Raw genomic sequence first — 19,716 nt, 5'->3', positions numbered from 1 at the left:
GGGGACATAAGTTTTTGACCAGTTTCAACAAAACACAGCTATAAAGCTGATATAACATATATTAAACTGTTATAAAAGACTTTTGCTATCTGGTCTCTAAATATGACAAATACTAACCACAACTGCATGAAGCTTGCACACATTTCTGCTATTCGCATACAAATCTGCCACTGATACTAAAGGGATAGTTCACCTAAAAAATACTAATTCTGTCATCATTCATTCACCCTACTCTTGTTCCAAACTTGTATCTTCTGTTGAACATACACACACAATAATATATTTTGATGAATGCTGGTTACCAAATAGTTGTTCATAGAATGAAAGACAGTGGCTACCATGAAATGTTTGGTAACCAGCATCTTCAAAATATCTTATTTTGTGTTCAACAGAAGAAAGAAACTCATACAGGTTTGGAACAATATGAAGGTGAGTTATTTATAAGAAATAATTTCATTTTGGGGTGATTCCCTTTAATGTTGTAGCAAAATCCAGCAGCAGGAGGCGATAAACTCCCTAAACTTTCTTTCTCCAAACACTTACACTGATGCTCAGTGTGACCAGGAGTGAACTTGGGATTTGAGGGGAAAATGTTAAGAATGCATAAAGGCTTTACATTCTAGAAGGAATTTCAGACTGTGCAATATTTTCCCACGACAACAACACCATAATCCAGTCAAATCTTCAGACAAAAAAATACATTAAAAAGAATGTCCCGCAGCAGTGTAGTTTCATCTTAACTGTTCAACTTTTTAGAGGTATCATATCTATTGCATTTCATACAAATTATATGAAGTGATTTGTGCGAGAACTCTCCATCTTTCTGTTTTACATTCAGTCAAAATGGTAGAACTGCAGCCGTGTATCATAAAAAAATACAGCATACTTATACAAAACACACAGATGCTCTGATCATGCACACAACGCTAGCCATTCAACCATTCCTTACAGTACAAGACAGAGGGGTAGATTTAGGAAGACCATCACATTTATACAAACACGATTTGTGATAAGGTTCGTCTTTATGGATTATGAACCAGCAGGACCGAAGATAAAAATGACTATGAGATCTAGCTTGTTCTTTCGTTACATTTACCGTATTTTTCGGACTATAAGTCGCGTCAGTCCAAAAATATGTCATGGCGAAGGAAAAACATATATAAGTCGAACTGGACTATAAGTCGCATTTATTTAGAACCAAGAGAAAACATTACTGTCTACAGCCGCGAGAGGGCTCTATATGCTGCTCAGTGGTATGCTACAGGAGCACAGAGCAGCATAGAGCGCCCTCTCGCGGCTGTAGACGGTAATGTTTTCTCTTGGTTAATTTCTCTTGGTTCACATCAAATTAATTTTATAGTCTGGAAAATACGGTATATAGTGTATTCTGGGTACTCAAAGCGCTTGTTATTAGTTACTAGTTCAGACGATTCAGATCTATTGATTTTTCATTGTATATAATCTGCATATAGTATTCACTCCTCTCATGTCCATTCATACACGTTGGCACAAAGACAACTAAAACAAATCCACTTTCTGAATCCCCACCTTCTTATGTAGTTTGTTCACAAGCAACACTTAAGAGGCGAGCTTAAATAAAGAATAAATATGTGTAACTAATAAATACATTGGATCTACTCAATACAAACAACCCCACGCATAAACAAATATGTTGATTCGAAACAATAAAGTCCATAATCTATTTAAGGCATCCCAGGGAAAGGGGTCAAATAATACATACAAATAAATAATAAACTCAAAGCTGAATTTGTCACACAGGACAAATGCTTTAATAAGGTCTTCATGGCTCTCTGTATTCTCAAGCATTGGGAACATTTTAAGGCCGTCTAATGAAAGGCTCACTCGTATCAACAAAAGGACTGGCACATTGTCTACTTCACCCGTCTCTATTCTTTGTGTGCATTTTAGCCATATCAAGGCACAACATTGAAGCTCTTTGGCTGCTCAGTCTGCCCTCATCCAGCATATTTGTCTTTCTATGACAGCAGCACAGCCCATGATGCAGGCAAGGCCTCTGAGACAGACACAAATAGGTCACGGTCAGACTTTTCCCCTGCAGATGGTGTGTATTATCAGAGATTCACTATGACATTCTCTTCGATAAACGCTTTCTGAAGACTGCAAGCCGAACCCAGAGCATTCAATACAAGTTCTTCACTCCATAAATTAACACTTAAATAATGTGAATAGATGTGAATTCTTTGTAAAATGAGCAAGAATCTCTAATATAATTAAATTATGGTCTTTGTTCTGTATGTATAACCCTTTTTTTATATATGTCATTGCAATCAATAGCCATTAAACTAAACTATACAACTCAAGTGGTCGATATGAGAATATAAATATACTGTATAATACTTGCAAAAAAAAAAAAAAAAAAAGTGTGTATATAAAATCTGAAGTATGTTTATACTGACTCAAGTGGCCCTAAAACGATTTTGGACCGAATCAATGTCATTGCATTAGATAAGAAGAAAAAGTAGGGGGGAAAAAGTCGGTTTAAAACAATAAAACAATGCACTGTTAAAAATAACAACTTAAGTAAAACAAAAATAAATAAATAAAAAATAAACACTGATTTGAACATCAGAATTCATTTATAACAAAAATAATTACAATTAAATTCTATAATAATATTAATATTTAGAAATGATGTCAGTGAAAAACCTAAGCAATGTTTGCAATTATAAATATATAAAATTGAATTATATAATTTTATAAAATGAGGCATGTGGAAGTGATGACAAAAATATTTTAGGCTTCTGATAAGATTACTGGTTAAATAATGCAATGAATTCCGTACATTTGTAGGTGTTTCTTTTGTGTTCAAAAACTCTGTAGGTCACCTTATGTCTGTGCCGCTACTGTGGGACTGACATAAAAGCACCCCGAATCCAGAAATCGCATCCCTTAACCCTTCACCTTTTGACTGTAAAGAGGTAAAGACCATCAGATGGTGGTGTGTTTTGATGCTTTGGATCTCAGCGAGCCAGGGTAGTGATGAGGCTGGCACACATTTCGAAAAAGTCCATGGTGTTGCTGCCCTGCCGTGGTGCCAGGAGAGGTGTGCTCCCGGTCAGAGAGCCCGGCAGAGAGCTGCTGAGCTGGGGCATCTCAACAGCCACGCTCGCAGAGTCGATGCTGAGATGCGGCCGATGGAAGCCAGCCGTAGAGCCAGAGCGCTGGGGAGTCGACGACCCTGACTTGTGCTCGACTGCATCGTCTGAAAATGAGCAAAATACTTTTTTATTAGAGAGATACTGTGAAGAATAACATGAGCTTAATGCATCTAGAGCAGAGCAATAACTAGGATTTTTATACAGGCCTGCGACAAAAAGTAGATCTTCTACTGAAATTTAAAAAGTGAAGAAAGTATTGCAAATAACTAAATGCAATCTTGCTAATTTTAGGTATATAAGAAACTGCCTAACAACTGCAGCAGCAAAATTATATAGAATTCCACACTTCACATACTGTACATTTTCCAAGTATGGTAGCCCATGGGTATTGAGGGTGGAAGAGAGCACTGTTTATTCAGTCCCTCCACCTACAACTCCTGCCAGCACTGAGACGCGAACCTGCAACCTTCGGGTTACAAGTCCGATTCTCTAAGCATTAGGCCACAGCTGCTCCAAAGTGTTAGACAGAAAACTTAATACATTCCACCTCTGTGATATTTTGTGCAACTACTTGTTTGTAGTGCCTTCTCCTTAAAACATTTTTTTTTTTTTTTTTTTTACAAAATGGTAGTATTATTTAAGTTTCTGTCTGGAAATATAATATATTTCTAAAGTTTGGTCTCAGTAAGATTTTGTTTATTGAAAGAAATCAGTACTTCATATTCAGCAAGGACACATTCAATTGGTTTTAAGTACCTGCAAAGACATTTATAATGTTACAAAAATAATAAATAAATACATACATACATAAAATGTATAAATGCTATTATTTTCTTTATATATATATATATATATATATATATATATATACATATATATATATACCAAAAGTCACAAAAAGCCAACTTAAATTAAAAGTATATTATTTAGTTTTGGAGTATAACTTAAAATTAATAATATAATATAATTATAATTTTATAATATCATACTGCTTTTCCCTTTCAATAAATGTCAATCTTTGTATGTGAAAATAAATAGCTGCTATTTTATTTCAGAAAGGAGATTAAAATTTTTAAGGGTCCTTGGCATTAAAAAGGCTGACTGATCGATGCTCACCATCAGTGCTCTTGAAGTCGAGCAGGTAGCTTCGATTGTCCACCTGGTAGAGCTGCAGACTCATCTTCACAAAATTCCCAGTGACTGGATTCTTCCGGCGAACTCTCAGGTGATAGGGGTTCACCACCTAAATCCCAGGACACATTGACACATCTAGATTCTTTCTCACTAATCAAACATGCATACCTGTGTTTGTTTCTGAGCCACTCAACTTCCACTCGTACTCCAGCTGCTTCATGGCACGATAAACCTCAGCCATGATGTCGTAGGGTTTGCTCTGGCTCCGAATGCCCAGGTGCCACTTTGCTTTCTTTACCGCCAGCGGTTTGGGTCGGGTAGTGTTGAGGGCGTCCAGAGGGCATCGTGCCTTTGGGCTGTCGACCAGCAGCGGGGGCATCCGTTCGGGGTGAGCTTTGACCCCTGGTGGCAGAGGCATGCCCTCCTCCATGAAGGAGCTGGTTGGGGGACTGGAGGCCAGGTAGAACTCGCTGGCCTGGTTCATGATTCGGCGGTTGTCGATGATGAGGTGGTATGCCACGGCCAGCTGGTCTTGAGGGTCTCCGCTGTAGAGGCTGCTCATTACTTCGGCTTCAGTGCACTCAAACTTCTCACACACCTCGCGCATGGCCTCCTCATCCAGCACTGTGGCGTCGTACGAGGGGTCCTCAGGGAAGAGGTAGCAAGGAAGGTCCTGCTTAAACCACTCATGCTCTCTGTTATATAGGAGGGAAGAAAATAAAAGTTCTGCACTACTAAAAATGTATTTGTTGAATTTATAGTATATTTATTTACTCAAGTTGAATAAGCGTGCGATAACTAATAACCTGATGTCTTTGATAGTAGCTCTCTTCAGTGGGTCCACTTGCAACATGAGCATTAGTATACTGGCCACTGAACGATTGAGGTATTCTGGGATGTAGAAGACCCCTCCACGGATCTTTTTGAAGAGGGTGGGCACGTGATCGTCATCAAATGGCAGAGTTCCACAAAGCAGTGCATAGAGAATGACACCACAGCTCCAGATGTCCACCTCTGGACCAGCATACAGCCTGAAACATGACACATATGTCACTGAGTGTGTGTGCTTCTACATTGTCTCTACATGTCTATCAGTCTGAATGAAGCGAAAGTTTTCAGCGATGTAAAGATCAACATGGCAAACAGTAAAAATGCGAAAATCACAAGTCAGACCTTTGAGTATCAGAATAAAAGATCGCCTAAAAATTAAATTTACTTAAAATGTACATACACTCAGGCCATCTAATATGTAGATGAATTTGTTTCTTCATCTGAAAAGATTTGGAGAAATTTAGCATTGCATCACTTGCCCATCACTGGATCCTCTACAGTGAATGGGTGCCGTCAGTCACCTAGTCCAAACAGCTGATAAAAACATCCCAATAATCCATAAATAATCAACATTATGTCCAGTACATCAGTGAAAGTCTTGTGAAGTGAAAAGCTGCATTTTTGTGTGAAACAAATCCATTATCACAGTGTTTTAACTTTAAACCGTCACTGCGGGCCAAAATACGAATCCGTAATTTATACTAACACTTCCTCCGGTGAAAACGTCCATCCCCTGTAGTCCTCTCACATCAAAATACACAAACAATACACAACTGTTTTTGCTTGTAAACAGTGCTTGATCGATCATATTTCTCTCCTGATTCAGACAAGAAAGCAATATTATGGACAGAAGATATGTAGCTCAGTCGTAAGTAATGGTTTGAAGTTATTTACAAACGCACAGCTTTTCAATTCACAAGACATTAGCTGATGGACAGGAATCACGTGGATTACTTGTGGATTATTGTGATGTTTTTATAAGCTGTTTGGACTTTCATTCTGATGGCACCCATTCACTGTAGAGACATTTTGTGAGCAAGTGATGCAAGTAATTAAAATATTATGGTCCTAATCTGTTTCAATGAAAAAAAAAAAAAACATCTACATCTTGGATGGCCTGAGGGTGGGTAAATTATCAGCATATGTAAATTTTTGGGTAAACTAATGTTTTAAGTTTAGCGCATATTGATTCTTTTTCTGGCCAAGAACTGCTCATGTTGTACATGATCTGTTTGACTATAATAAAATTGACCTCACCTTCCTGAGATGACCTCTGGTGCAGCGTAGTTTGGTGATCCGCAGCTTGTTCTAAGGAACTCTCCATCTGACATCATGTTTGACAGACCTGACAAGCAGCGCCACATAATTATATTTAACACAGACAATTTGATTGGCCAAGACCAGCTCATTCAAGTAAATAAAATGTATTACAGGGTTGGTATAAATGCAGTGGGATCCAAGCTATATCTGACAATCGGTGAATTTTAATCCAAATATGAAGTAATAAACAGTAATAAATAATAAAAAGTTGTAAAAAAAAAAAAAAATTATATATATATATATATAGAAGAGAGAGAGAGGGAGAGAGAGAGAGAGAGAGAGAGAGAGAGAGAGAGAGAGAGAGAGAGAGAGAGAGAGAGAGATATTGTATTAAATTAGATGACAATTTAAAAATAGAAGCATTTCCCCTAGGGGTCTCAAACTTTTGGACACCACTGTATATGTAGCTCAACACATCTAGCTGCAAGGTAGATTCATGTATTTTTCTCTTTGCTTCTTTCCTGTCTGTGCTCTTCTGTGGATAATCAAACACCATGCCTCATACAAACCACATGAGTGGACGTGCAGCAAAACCCCAGCCGGTTGCTTGGTAACTATCCCTCACTGTCTGCACAACATTAGCTTTCCATGTGTGTGTATACCAAAGTCAGCGATCTTGGCATTCATGTTGCCATCCAGCAGTACATTTTCAGGCTTGAGGTCTCTGTGCACCACCATGTGTCTGTGGCAGTAATCTACTGCTGAGATGATTTGCTGGAAAAGACGTCTCGCCTCTGTGTCCTCCACCTGCACACGAGACACAAAAGAGAGATTACTATGTGAAACATTATCTTAAAAACAATCATTTTTTGCTCTCTGTGGGTTTACGCTGTGTGTATTGTATTTGATACAGGACTACCCTGATACTTTCCTGAAGTGATAGCAAGAATAACTTTTATCTTGTTAATAATATTTCAAAATTAAAATGTACTGTACTTAAGAAACTTGTGCTTAGTAGTTCATATATTATTTCTAGAAAATTTGTTGAATGTGATACAGCTGGTATTTCACGCATATTAATTTCAATCATCATTTGCCATTAACGTGTATCATGTTTACTGTCCAATACAATGAATTAATAAATAAATAATTTAAAATAACAATCTACTAAGATATACTGTATGTATAGTTACACATATATATATATATGTGTGTGTGTGTGTGTGTGTGTGTGTGTTAACTAAAATCTTAACAAAATATTCTATTACTTCATATGTCAGAATCAGAATGAGCTTTATTGCCAGGTATGTTTACACATACAAGGAATTTGTTTTTGTGACAGAAGCTCCACAGTGCAACAAAATGATAGCAACAGAACAAAAGCATAATAAAAAAAACAAAAACAAATAAGTAGTTAAAGAATGACAATATACAAATTGAAAATTGTATGGCAGGTATATTACAATAAGCAGTTATGTATGTATATACAAATTGACAGTTGTATGGCAGGTATATTACAATAAGCAGTTATGTATATGCAGGTATAGTATGTGTGTTAGATAAATAAGTGTATGTGTATATAAATAGTGTAGTGTGTTCCACAGTTATTATCAATTGTTCATTAGATGGATTGCCTGAGGGAAGAAACTGTCTCTGTGTCTGGTCGTTCTGGTGCTCAGTGCTCTGTAGCGTCGACCAGATGGCAACAGTTCAAAGAGGGAGTGTGCTGGATGTGAGGGGTCCGGAGTGGTTTTGCCAGCCCTTTTTCTCACTCTGGATAAGTACAGTTCTTGGATAGAAGGGAGGGTTGGACCGATGATTCGCTCAGCAGTCCGGACTATCCTCTGTATTATTCTGAGATCAAATTTAGAAGCTGAGCTGAACCAGACAGTTACAGAAGTGCAGAGGGTGGATTCGATGATGGTGGAGTAGAACTGTTTCAGCAGCTCCTGTGGCAGGTTAAACTTCCTCAGCTGGCGAAGGAAGTACAACCTCTGCTGGGCCTTTTTCACAATGGAGTCATTGTGAATGTCCCACTTCAGGTCCTGAGAGATAGTGGTGCCCAGGAACCTGAATGACTTCACTGCAGTCACAGTGCTGTTCATGATGGTGAGTGGGGGGAGAACAGGGGGGTTTCGTCTGAAGTCTACGATCATCTCCACTGTTTTAAGCGTGTTAAGCTCCAGGTTGTTGAGAGTGCACCAGACAGCCAGGTCTTTAACCTCATGTCTGTAAGCTGACTCGTCACCATCCTATGTCTGACTTTACAATTACAATTTACAATTAAAGCTGCAAGCAGCGATGAATGGGCCCTTGCACCCGGACTTACCGGCACTGAGTGGCTTTAGTAAAAAGGTGAGCGGTGAGAAATATGCATTTAAAGTCATAAATATAAGTGGAATATATCAAAGTATATTCAATATATGTGCCAATCTTCCTGTTGCCAGCAGGTGGCGCTATCATTATAATGGAATATTGGCCTTCAGATGTGTTCAGGCCAGGACTCTTATCGAACATGTTAAGTTTGGGGAAGATCGAACATTTTATGCCTGAGTTACAACTACTCTTGCTGTGGAGAGACATCAAATTTTGTCATGGCGCCACGGACACACCCTTTAACAAAAACTCAAAATCTCCACAATTTAATATTGCACAGGCCTTTAGATTAGACTGACCACAAAAATTACATTAATGTCAAAAAATCTCTAGGAGTAGTTTGTCGCAGCGTAAAATATGTCACTTCCTGTTGCCAGCAGGTGGCGCTATGACTATAACTGAATATGGGCCTGTAGATCTGTTCAGGGCAGACGTCTTATCTAACATGTGAAGTTTGGGGCAGATTGGACATTGTATGTCTGAGTTACAGCAACTTCCTTTTTCATGGCGAAACATCAAAATTTGTCAGGCCGCCATGGACACGCCCTTTAACGAAACCAAGATTTAGATTACACTGACCAAGTTTGGTGTTGATCTGAATAAATCTCTAGGAGGAGTTTGTTAAAGTACAACCCCTGAAAATGGCAAAATCAACAACAATTTTGCAGAGAAAATTCTAAATAACTGACTTCCTGTTGGGATTTGGATTTTGTACCAAGAGACTTTTTCGTAGGTATTGGTGTGTTACATGTGTGTACCAATTTTGGTACATGTACGTGAAACATAGCTCGAAGCGCACTCCGTTGAGAGTGTATAGGTGGCGCTATTGAACCATTTTGCCACACACGATGGAATATTGGTCTTCAGATGTGTTCAGGCCAGGACTTTTTTCACACATGTGAAGTTTGGGGAAGATCGGACATTTTATGCCTGAGTTATAACATCTTTTATTCCCATGTCGAGACATCGAACTTCGCCTTGGTGCCATGGACACGCCTTTTAACAAAAACTCAAGATCTTCACAACTGAACATCGCACAGGCCTTTAGATTAGACTGACCACAAAAAAGTCATTGATGTCATAAAATTTCTAAGAGTAGTTTGTCGCAGTGTAAAATATGTTACTTCCTGTTGCCAATAGATGGCGCTATGACTATAACTGAATATGGGCATGTCAATCTGTTCAGGTTCGGAGTCTTATCTAACATGTGAAGTTTGGGGCAGATTGGACATTGTATGTCTGAGTTATAGCAACTTCATTTTTCATGGCGAATCATCGAGATTCGCCAGGCCGCCACGGACACACCCTTCAACGAAAACTCTAAATCTTCGCAATTTAACATCGCAAAGGCCTTTAGATTAGGCATACCCAATTTGGTGTTGATCTGAATAAATCTCTAGGAGGAGGAATTAAAACACAACGCATGGAAATGACATAAATTACACAAAATTTGCTCATAATATTAAAAATAACCGACTTCCTGTTGGGTTTAGAATTTTGCTCCAAGAGTCTTTTTTGTAGATATTGGTGTGTTTAAGCCCTAAAAAATGCGATTCATTCGGGAGAAGAAGAAGAAGAAGAAGAAGAAGAAGAAGAAGAAGAAGAAGAAGAAGAAGAAGAAGAATAAACAAAGCAGATACAAGAGGGTCCTCGCACCATCGATGCTCAGGCCCTAATTATAATTCATTATGAATACCTTAAGGTTAAAATACCTTTAATTGACTACTGTTTACATGCTTAAAAAAATGGAAAAATCGTATTCTCAAGGCCCAATCCCAATTCTATTTTATACCCCTTCCCCTACCCCTCCGCCTACCCCTTCCCCTTTTCCCTTGAAACAGAGTGTCAAAATATTCCCCTAAAAATATTCCCCTAAAAATATTCCCCTAAGGATTGGGACACCACTACCAAGACGTCACTCGTCTTACGTCACATATACTAGTGTGCATTAGAGCCTTTTTATTTATCGTTCTGTATTAATGCGCTGCTTACTGACACACACACATATCAGAAATCGAGCAGCTCACACATCCAGGAGAAAATAAACTTGTCAACGCTGCCCCAAGACTTTTATTAAATACAGTTTAAATACTGAATCGCTACGTTATATTTTCCAGCGACGAGACGCGAATGCACGCAACTTCCATTTCTCTTTCTCTCTCTCTCTCGTTCTCTCTCGAATAGGCAATATTTGAGAAAATGGTTTAGCGATTTCTAATTATTGGGGGGATTAGTCTACGGCAGTCATCGCGCTGATCAGACATAAGCTGTGGCACTATCATGCAGTCTGTAATGATATAACGTTAGCAAATATTAGCGATTTTTTTGCTATCATGTTTTTGAGTAACATGACCGTTAATATGAACTCACAATTGAATGTAACATAAAACAAATGATTACTTTAAGTTAAAAATCTTTATTTACGCCAAAAAAGCTTACATTATGTGTCTTTTTGTTCGCTGTAGCAGCCATGATGCCGAGATACTTCATACATACCCCTTCGTTTTAAGTGTGGTCCCCGAAAAATCTTCGTTTGAAGGGCTATCTGGCCTTTCCCCTTACCCCTACCCCTCCAACCAAAACAGAATCGAGACAAGGAGAAGGGCTAAGGGGTAGATTGGGATTGGGCCTAAGTCACATTTAGGTAAAATGACTGACTCAATTTACATTAATTATTCCTATATCCAACAACGTTATGTCATCAAAACATAAAAAAATGTTGTAAAGTGTTGATGAATTAAGAAGCTTCTGATCAAATTTCACCATAGTCAGCTGTGTGTTTGTGCATGTAAGATAAACATGTCCTGCAACATGAACCATCAGGCAGTGCCAAATTGTAGGCAACCCAGACAACACAAAGACTGAGCCCTATGGATGAACTCCCTGACTCTTCCTATGAACACTTGACTGGATCAACTGCTGTTTGGATAAGCTGGATCCCTGTAACCCTAACAGGTTTGAAAGAGTTAATTCATGCTCAGATCCAGACCAGAGCCACAGAAGTACGTAGTTAAGAGTCCCGAGGCTTATAAAGCAGCTTTGGGCTATTAGGTGACTTACACAAAAATAATATGCCATATTTCTTAGTTATGGAAAGTCATGTTTCCATAATCAAATATATCAGAATGCTAGTTTAAGAATGAATTGTGATGTTCAGTCATTTTCCAAAGCAGGTATGATATGTGACTTTGAACACAATGTGAGAAAGTCTCTGGCCTTTCCCATGAATCTAAGAGCCTGGTAGCCTGCAGCTGACCTTATTAGCAAAAGTTTAACGGTTGATTCTTACCCTTCCATTTTTACAAATATAGTCAAAGAGTTCCCCTCCAGACACATATTCCATCACCATGAAGAAGTCTGTGGGAGTGCTGATCACCTGATACCTGAAACACACCAGAGAAAAGAACCACAGAAACTCAACAAGAGGCTTTAATGTTGATGCTTTTAACATACAGCAATACAGAGCTCACCAATAAGGACGACTTATGGCCTGAAGGACACATCATATACATGTGTTTTTATACCTTGCAAACTGAGAAGATTCCTGTGATATGCAACACAGTTTTTTTTGCAAAATTCATTTGATTAAAATGTTATAAAAGTTATCTTGATTTGTGATAGTCTTAGATCAAAGAGATGAAAACTCTATGCCTTTGTTTTTCAGCAAAAGTGAATTAATACACTTTATAGCAGTCATGGAGTTAAATATTATAGTCATATAATTTAGAGCTATTATTTAAAAACCCAATAAATGAATTTTATATTATTTAAGAGTCAAATTTGATTATTTGCTGGCACATAATATAGTTATAATTTTAAGTAATAATTATTTAACTTTTAAGTTAGAATTTATACATATATTTTGTTTATGGAACTAAATTGAATTGAACTTAAATTGAATTCTTCACTTCTACATGACAATTATGTTGCAAAATTTTTTTGCAGAGGAGAAAATCAGTCAAGGCTGTCATAGAATGTATGAAAACATCTCCTTATAACTCAAATGTACTGGATAACAAGACAAGGCCATCAGCACGTTGGTGAGTATCACACTACAGTTCTTAGAAACAGAAGTATTGTGAAGGTTAGAAATGTTGATCATAATTCCTGCAGGGACACCTACTGGCAGTCTGTTTCATTGTTGTCCCTCTTTATATCCAACAGAAGAGCCCTTATAATGGAAAACAGCCTTTCAAACAGCAGTAGAGAAGGACAAGGCCTGTATTCCTCAGAAGGGTTTAATATTGAGAATACTCAAAGAGTCTGGGATTGCTGATGTGATTTTTAATAAACATAATGTAATTTTACAGAATCGAATCCCCAAAAATAATGATAAAAGAAGAGAACAGAACATCTGCATTAAAACAGAGCAAATACAAAGAGACACACAGTACAGAAGCACATCAGGGTCTTAACATGGAATGTGTCCAGAAATGCATTATGATTAGAAACAAGGTTATTAAGAGAGAGTGGAGAAGAAAGAGAGTGAGCGATTGAGACATGAGCAGATAAAAAGATTATGCTGTAACATAATCCACATACTGTAAAAGCCACATACTGTAGAAACCGGTTCACTGAGATTGTGCCCTAGTGGTGACCCGTTGAAATTTACTATTACTATAACTATCTCCTTAACTTCTGATCACAACAATTCTGAAATGAGCAAATGTGCTGTGTGGCTGAGCAAGAAATGCAACGCATAAAATGAAAAGTCATAAAAGCTGAAAATCATTCTACACTAGAAATTTTCCTCCAAATTAAAATCTGTAATGTATCTGGTTGTCTTTATGCTTTTGTTATGTGACTTTTAGTTTGTAAACTGTCTTGTTCCTGTTTCCCTATGTGTTCACCTGTGCCTTATAATCCAATTAGCCCATGTGTTTGTTTAGTTTCCATCCAGTTTTATCAAAAAAAAAAAATGCAGATATGGAAACATTTGGATTTGTGTCGAATGAGAGATGTTCATGAGCTCAACGTCGGTTTCTGTTATAGTTTCGCTTTAAATTAGTTTGTTTTTGTTTTCATTCTTGTTTTGTTCTGAGAATAGCTAGCATTGAAAGAATTTGCTGTAGAGTGAGGGGAACTAAAAAAGCATTGGCTAGCCTAGCTATGTTTATAGTGTTTATAATGTTTGCAAATATTTAGCTTTATTTCGGAATTAAATAATAAAATCTAACTTATACGCGACTTTTTTCACATAATTTTATTTTATATGTGTAGCGTACTTTTAACCAAGCAGCAAACGTTTTAAAATATTTTTGAAAAATTACTTAAAAAATACTTGGGTACTGAACCAATTGCTTCACAAAATGATTAACTCTTCTGAAAAATGCATAAAGACAACCTTTACAAACTAATTACAAATGCTTTCTTATTAAACGTGTATTCTATTAAATGCTAATTAGTCAAATAAATTGTGCAATTAACTACAACACCTCCTATGATATGTAAATGCTAAAAACTAAAATTGATCTGAGATCAGTTTAAAAGCCACATACTGTAGAAACTGAAATAATGTGACTTTTGCAGTTTGACATGCGCTCTGAATTATTTTTCCAAAATTTGCAAGAGGAATTTAAAGAGGTTGTACATTTTTACACGATTTTGAGCTGAAAAGCATTAATATTAGTAACACTACTGTATGGAGAACATATTACTTTTTATAAAGCCAATTTCCACCTTCTCTCTAAGAGTGACATTTGTCTACTTTTATTTGTATACATTCATAATAACAACAAAACTTTGTGCTTTTGTAAATTAAAGAAAACAAACAGGGTGCGCTGTCTCCGTGATCTTCATTTAGAAACGCATCACACAGATATATAGATGTATCTATATAAAGCTTGACATGACTACTTTTAAACGAAGCAAGTCTTATCGAAAACAAATATTCTGTGATAAAGTAATCCATATGAGCTAAAGTAATCCCTGAGCTACTTTTTCAAAATTTCAGGTTTCAAAGCTTCAAAAAGCAGTGTTTTTCCAGTGCTCATCACTACTTTAAAGAGGTTTAACATTTTTACATGATTTTGTGCTGAGATGCACCAACATAAGCAACACTATTGGATGAAAAATCATATTACTTTTTATAAACCTATTTTCCATCTACTCTCTGAGAGTGACATTTTCACAGACCATATTGTCTTATTGTATATATATTCCTGTAATGGCAAAGCTGAATCATTACTCCAGTTTTCAGTACTCCTTCAGAAATCATTCTAATATGCTGATTTCAGAAAAAGCCATTTCTGCAGTTCAGTTTCAATAAATGGTTGTTTTGAATTGGAGAGCTAGGTTTTGCTAGAGAACATAATTTCCCTACCAGCTTCCAGCACACACCAGACTGGACCAGCATGGAAATGTAAGCAGGTCAAAGCTGGTCTTTTCAGTACGAATCATTAAAATCAATTATTTGCACATGCCTAACCACATAGGGGAAATAAATCTGTTCTGACATCTTCAATCAATTGGCTTTTTAAGTATTTGCCCAAAAAAAATAAAATAAAAAAGAATTAAACCAATAATACCAATCAAATTTTTGTCATTGGTGACGTTGAAGCTCATGAAAGTAGCACACATCAAGTACATTCTGTCAGCATGTGTAATAATCTTTGTAATACTCCTAAAGTTTTAAGAGCACCATATTAAAGTCTCTTGAAATTGCAGTCTTTTGAAATCTTTAAGAAGCTTTAAGTCATCAAACAAGGTTGATAATCTGCTCTGCACAAACATACTCATCATGCTTTTCACCTGATTTATTTTCTATTGATTGTGTTTTTCTTGTTTTTATGTGTGAGTGACTCACAGCTTGATGATGTGTGGATGTCTGAAGAGCTTAAGGTTTTGAATCTCTCGTTTAATTTTCCCCACAACATCGAGACTGCGGATCTTCTGTCTGTTGAGGATCTTCACGGCAACTTTATGTCCTGTTAGCTGGTGCTCTCCAACTGTTGGCCAAACATACACACATCAATGAAGCCTCCATCACCAGCAGTTTGGTATTGTAAACATAGCTGATGAAAGATAAGTTGTATTTCAAAGAAAGCAAGCATCAGCGCTTTTGGCCAGCAACCTCTAACACAAAGAAAACAAAGAAAGAGAGGAGACTTTCCCTTCAGGTCTGAGCCCTCCATTCAAACAAACAAAACCAGATCTACTCTGAGTTTGGACTTTCACATACTAGCCTCAAGATAATTGCTTATATAGCATTAGATACTGCTCAGCAGAAATTATGAAAACAAATACCTAAATTAGTTTGATTTGTTATGTTATCAGTCCTGCACATTATTGTAGCAAGCATAAGATATTTCTACAAAATGGCAAAGGTGGGGATCCACACACGCTTGTTCACATATTTGAGAAGACCTCCCATAAATTGATGTTGTTCTTTAGTTATAATAACTACACACTGACCTACCCTTAAAGTTGGTATTTTCTTGTGTTTTTTGACTCTTATGCTCACAAAGCTGCATTTATTTGTTAAAAATAATTGCTGGTTAAATAAATATATTTAATAATTAACAAAAAAATACTACTAAAAAAATGACAAAGTTTGGGATTGGTAAGATTTTATGAAATATTTTTTAAATATGTATTTTATGCTTATAAAGACTGCATTTATTTGATTAAAAAATATATATATAAAATACAGTAAAAACTTTAATATTGTGAAAAGAATGCTATAGTTTAAAACAACTGTTTCTTATATCTAACATAAATATCTAATATGGTTTAAAATGCAATTTATTCTAATTTATGTGTGTGTGTGTGTGTGTGTCTGTGTGTGTGTGTGTGTGTGTGTGTGTGTGTGTGTAGGTCACATTACATTTTCACATTGAGATTTTTGTTGATCTTGTTAACAGCCTTATTTGGTAAAAAAGTACAAATGCAGATTTGTTGGAGTTATCTCTCTATATTCTGACCCTTAATATGACTTTGATTGGTATAACCTACTGTAATGTAGTCAGGTTGATTCCATCAAATTAAGTAATATTTCAGACCTTAATAGAACAATTTGTACAGTGTCAAAACAGGATACTTCATTCAATGCCAGAGCTACATGTATGAAATAATGAATAGTCAGCTGATAGAGCAGCACCCATGTTTACTAACAGTTGAAGGGTCACTTGCAAGTGAATGTGCTTCCCTTGTGGATATTTAAGTCAGGTGACACCCTAAGTATGCAGTATGGAGGGCATTTAAGTGACTATATTCCTTTAACAGCCAGCACTGCTCTAATGCAGGACCAGCAATCTTTAAAGGCAAGGAATAAGCAGTTTTTAAACTGTTAATAATTTTTATAATAATAATTTTTTGGTAGCCTATATTTTTTGTCTTAATCAAAATAACCAGGTACCTTTAACGTATAGTACAAATATAGTGGTAGTGTAAAAACTTGCACATATACTAGCTTGGGAGGGTTAGCAGTGTGCTTAGCTAGTTTAATCAGCTAGAAGCAATCGTGTCCAATGGGATGCACTTTTTTTCCAGGTGTTTCAGAACAGCGTAATCGAAACTGCATCATCGGGCAGGTATGGCTTATTTGAGGATCTGCATAGGTCAACGATCATGCGCAGTTGGGGAAAAGTCATTTACTTTAAATACCTGTCCTGATCACAGGGGTTTCGTGTTAAATACCTATTTTACACAGTAACAACAAATACCTGTCCTGATCACAGGTGTTTCATGATATATGTATAACTCGAGACAGTTATGAACTTTAACTGTCCATTAATTGTATAGCAGGACATGTTATGCCTTCTCAGCGTGAGAAATACAAGGTGCGGTGTGTGAGCGTGTGAACTGGTTGAAATGTGTGTGTCTCAGGGGGAATGCATGAGACTTCATACAAAATTTACACAACACTATACTTTGTGCTACCTTGGCAATTACAAAAAACTAGTTAAAGCTGCTACATTCGTTTTTTTAAATACAACAGATGAGGGAATGACAACAAATTTCCCATCTTTCCCTCTTCTGAACAATTTCTTGATATTTTTTCCTATTTTGGAAAGTCAACGCTATCATGTTTTTTTTATTTTATTTTTTGCCACATCATGCCAAAAGAACAGTCAAGTGCCCGTCCACTCTTTGTGAAGCACTGCGAATGACATAAGAGTCAGTTTCCCTGACTGTTTCCTTTCTCAACTATGGCCCTCGAGGTCCAGTCTTGTTCCTTTGTCTTTTTTTCTGATTTCTGAATTCTTTTTTTGCTTCAAATAAAAAATATGTATCATTGTGATCCACCTTGTAGCTGGTTGTTTTGGTTTATGGCTTATAACTCTTAAACAGACATTTTAAAAGTTCCAATGGGAAAAATACTTGAGGAACCAAGGCCGCTGAAAAAGTGGATGGGCTCCGTTGCACTCTATAGAATGAACATGATTCCTCAGGGGGCCCGCTTGTCAGACCCCTGGGTTCCTGTACCAGCTGAGCAAGAACCATTGAGATGAATGGGAATGCTTTACAGTCTAAAATTTCTGCACACGCAAACATGCTTTCTACACAGGCATCTCCGTAGGTTTGAAAGCACAGCATTTGTTGTTCTTGAGGTGAAATAATGCACACAGGGCAATATAGTGAAAGTGTAGTAACCAATTTTTTTTTTTGTTTGGCTTATTGATAACCATTTGTATAGCCAGTTTTACTACAAATGCCATGGTTAAACTATGGTTTGTGTAGCAAGACCATGGTTAATTTGTGGTTACCATGGTTTAACTATAGTAACCATGTTTTTTTGGTTTTATTTGTAGTAGTAAATCAATGGCTAGTTTTCCTAAGTTTTATGTGCACAGACTATAAGGCATTATTAATGAGAGCATATATTTTAATGCGACACATAAAATTTAATATACACGTGCGAAACGTCATTTGCAAAATGAGCGGCATTGTCGCGCTTAGAATAGAAAATGACTGCAAGTCAAGCAGCGCTGCAGGTAAGATAATATACTAAATAGCATTTGTTCCGGTGCTGCTTTTATAATAATCAGAAGAATATACGTTTGAGACAAACGTTTTAAAGATTCAACAATGTGGGTGATGGACATTTATGAGAGAAAAAAAAACCACGTTAAAAGAGCACAGCCCAATGAATGATCGCGCTTCAGGGAGGATGACAATGCATTAAAATGAGTAAAACACCAAATATTAAGTCGGCGTAAGTTCCGTAAGACCTATATATTCCCGAAATGCCAGACAGTTTCCCAAATGTTGTGATACTAAACATTTACACAAACACGATTCCAAGTGTAGCGTCTACTGTGGTGCTGAAAGAATATCCAGCTCTACGTCGTATTCACTAAAAGCATACGCACTCTATGCGCCTGGAGGGCATTAGCGGAGGCCCTTCCTACGCAATCTACGCTACGTAAATTGCGCAGAACGTCCGCCTGCAAGTTCAGCACCTAGCCACCGAAAACATACGTTCGCACTTCCATCCCATGCAGCATTCAAACACGTATAGTAAATGAATAGACTTAACTCTTCACTTTTCCAAATGTCCCGACTCCCAGCGTGTCTCCGAGGATGTAGTGTCCTATCTTTACCCTGCCTTCGTGTTTCTGCTTTTCAGCCATTTTACTATGTGAGATCCTCGGGCTGCCTCACAGCAGGCGGGATTGAGCTTTACTAAACCCTTCTAAGTGCTGATCTGAAATCAGCTTCAGGAGAGCTCTGTAAACTCTACACATACAGACAGCTCTCGGATCAGCTGATAAGGCGTTAACTGGTGGGAAAGGGGGCGGTTTAGGTAAACAATTCGCCTAGTCGTTCCCCTCACTGGTACCTCACATAGCCTACACGTCACCTTTACCTAGGCCTACTATTAAATATAGCAACATTTCCACTTTATCACTAATTGTTTAGTATATTATTTTTGTTAATTTTTAGATACCATTATAGTTTTCATTCATATTTTGAATTGCTTTTTATTTTTATATTTCTAATTTTAGACTGTTTTTGTTGTGCGTTTTATCAC

The 19,716-nt window shown here is 37.1% G+C and overlaps 1 protein-coding gene across 1 annotated transcript; it reads right to left on the bottom strand.

Moving 5' to 3' along the window:
• Window positions 1-2,850: 2,850 nt before the first annotated feature.
• prkaa2 (protein kinase, AMP-activated, alpha 2 catalytic subunit) lies at window positions 2,851-19,392 on the bottom strand. Its single transcript, XM_059498932.1, has 9 exons — window positions 19,222-19,392; window positions 15,547-15,688; window positions 12,031-12,124; window positions 7,028-7,172; window positions 6,363-6,450; window positions 5,081-5,305; window positions 4,470-4,969; window positions 4,257-4,385; window positions 2,851-3,244 (listed from the first exon to the last, which is right to left on the bottom strand). The coding sequence occupies exons 1-9, from the start codon at window positions 19,313-19,315 to the stop codon at window positions 3,003-3,005; spliced, it is 1,659 nt and encodes a 552-aa protein (XP_059354915.1). The 5' UTR covers window positions 19,316-19,392; the 3' UTR covers window positions 2,851-3,002.
• Between the last annotated feature and the right edge of the window lie 324 nt (window positions 19,393-19,716).

Source organism: Carassius carassius, chromosome 18, assembly GCF_963082965.1.
Source record: "Carassius carassius chromosome 18, fCarCar2.1, whole genome shotgun sequence".
Classification (NCBI taxonomy): domain Eukaryota; kingdom Metazoa; phylum Chordata; class Actinopteri; order Cypriniformes; family Cyprinidae; genus Carassius; species Carassius carassius.
Note: the sequence above shows the minus strand (reverse complement) of the source record. Positions and strands in the feature narration are given on the sequence as shown.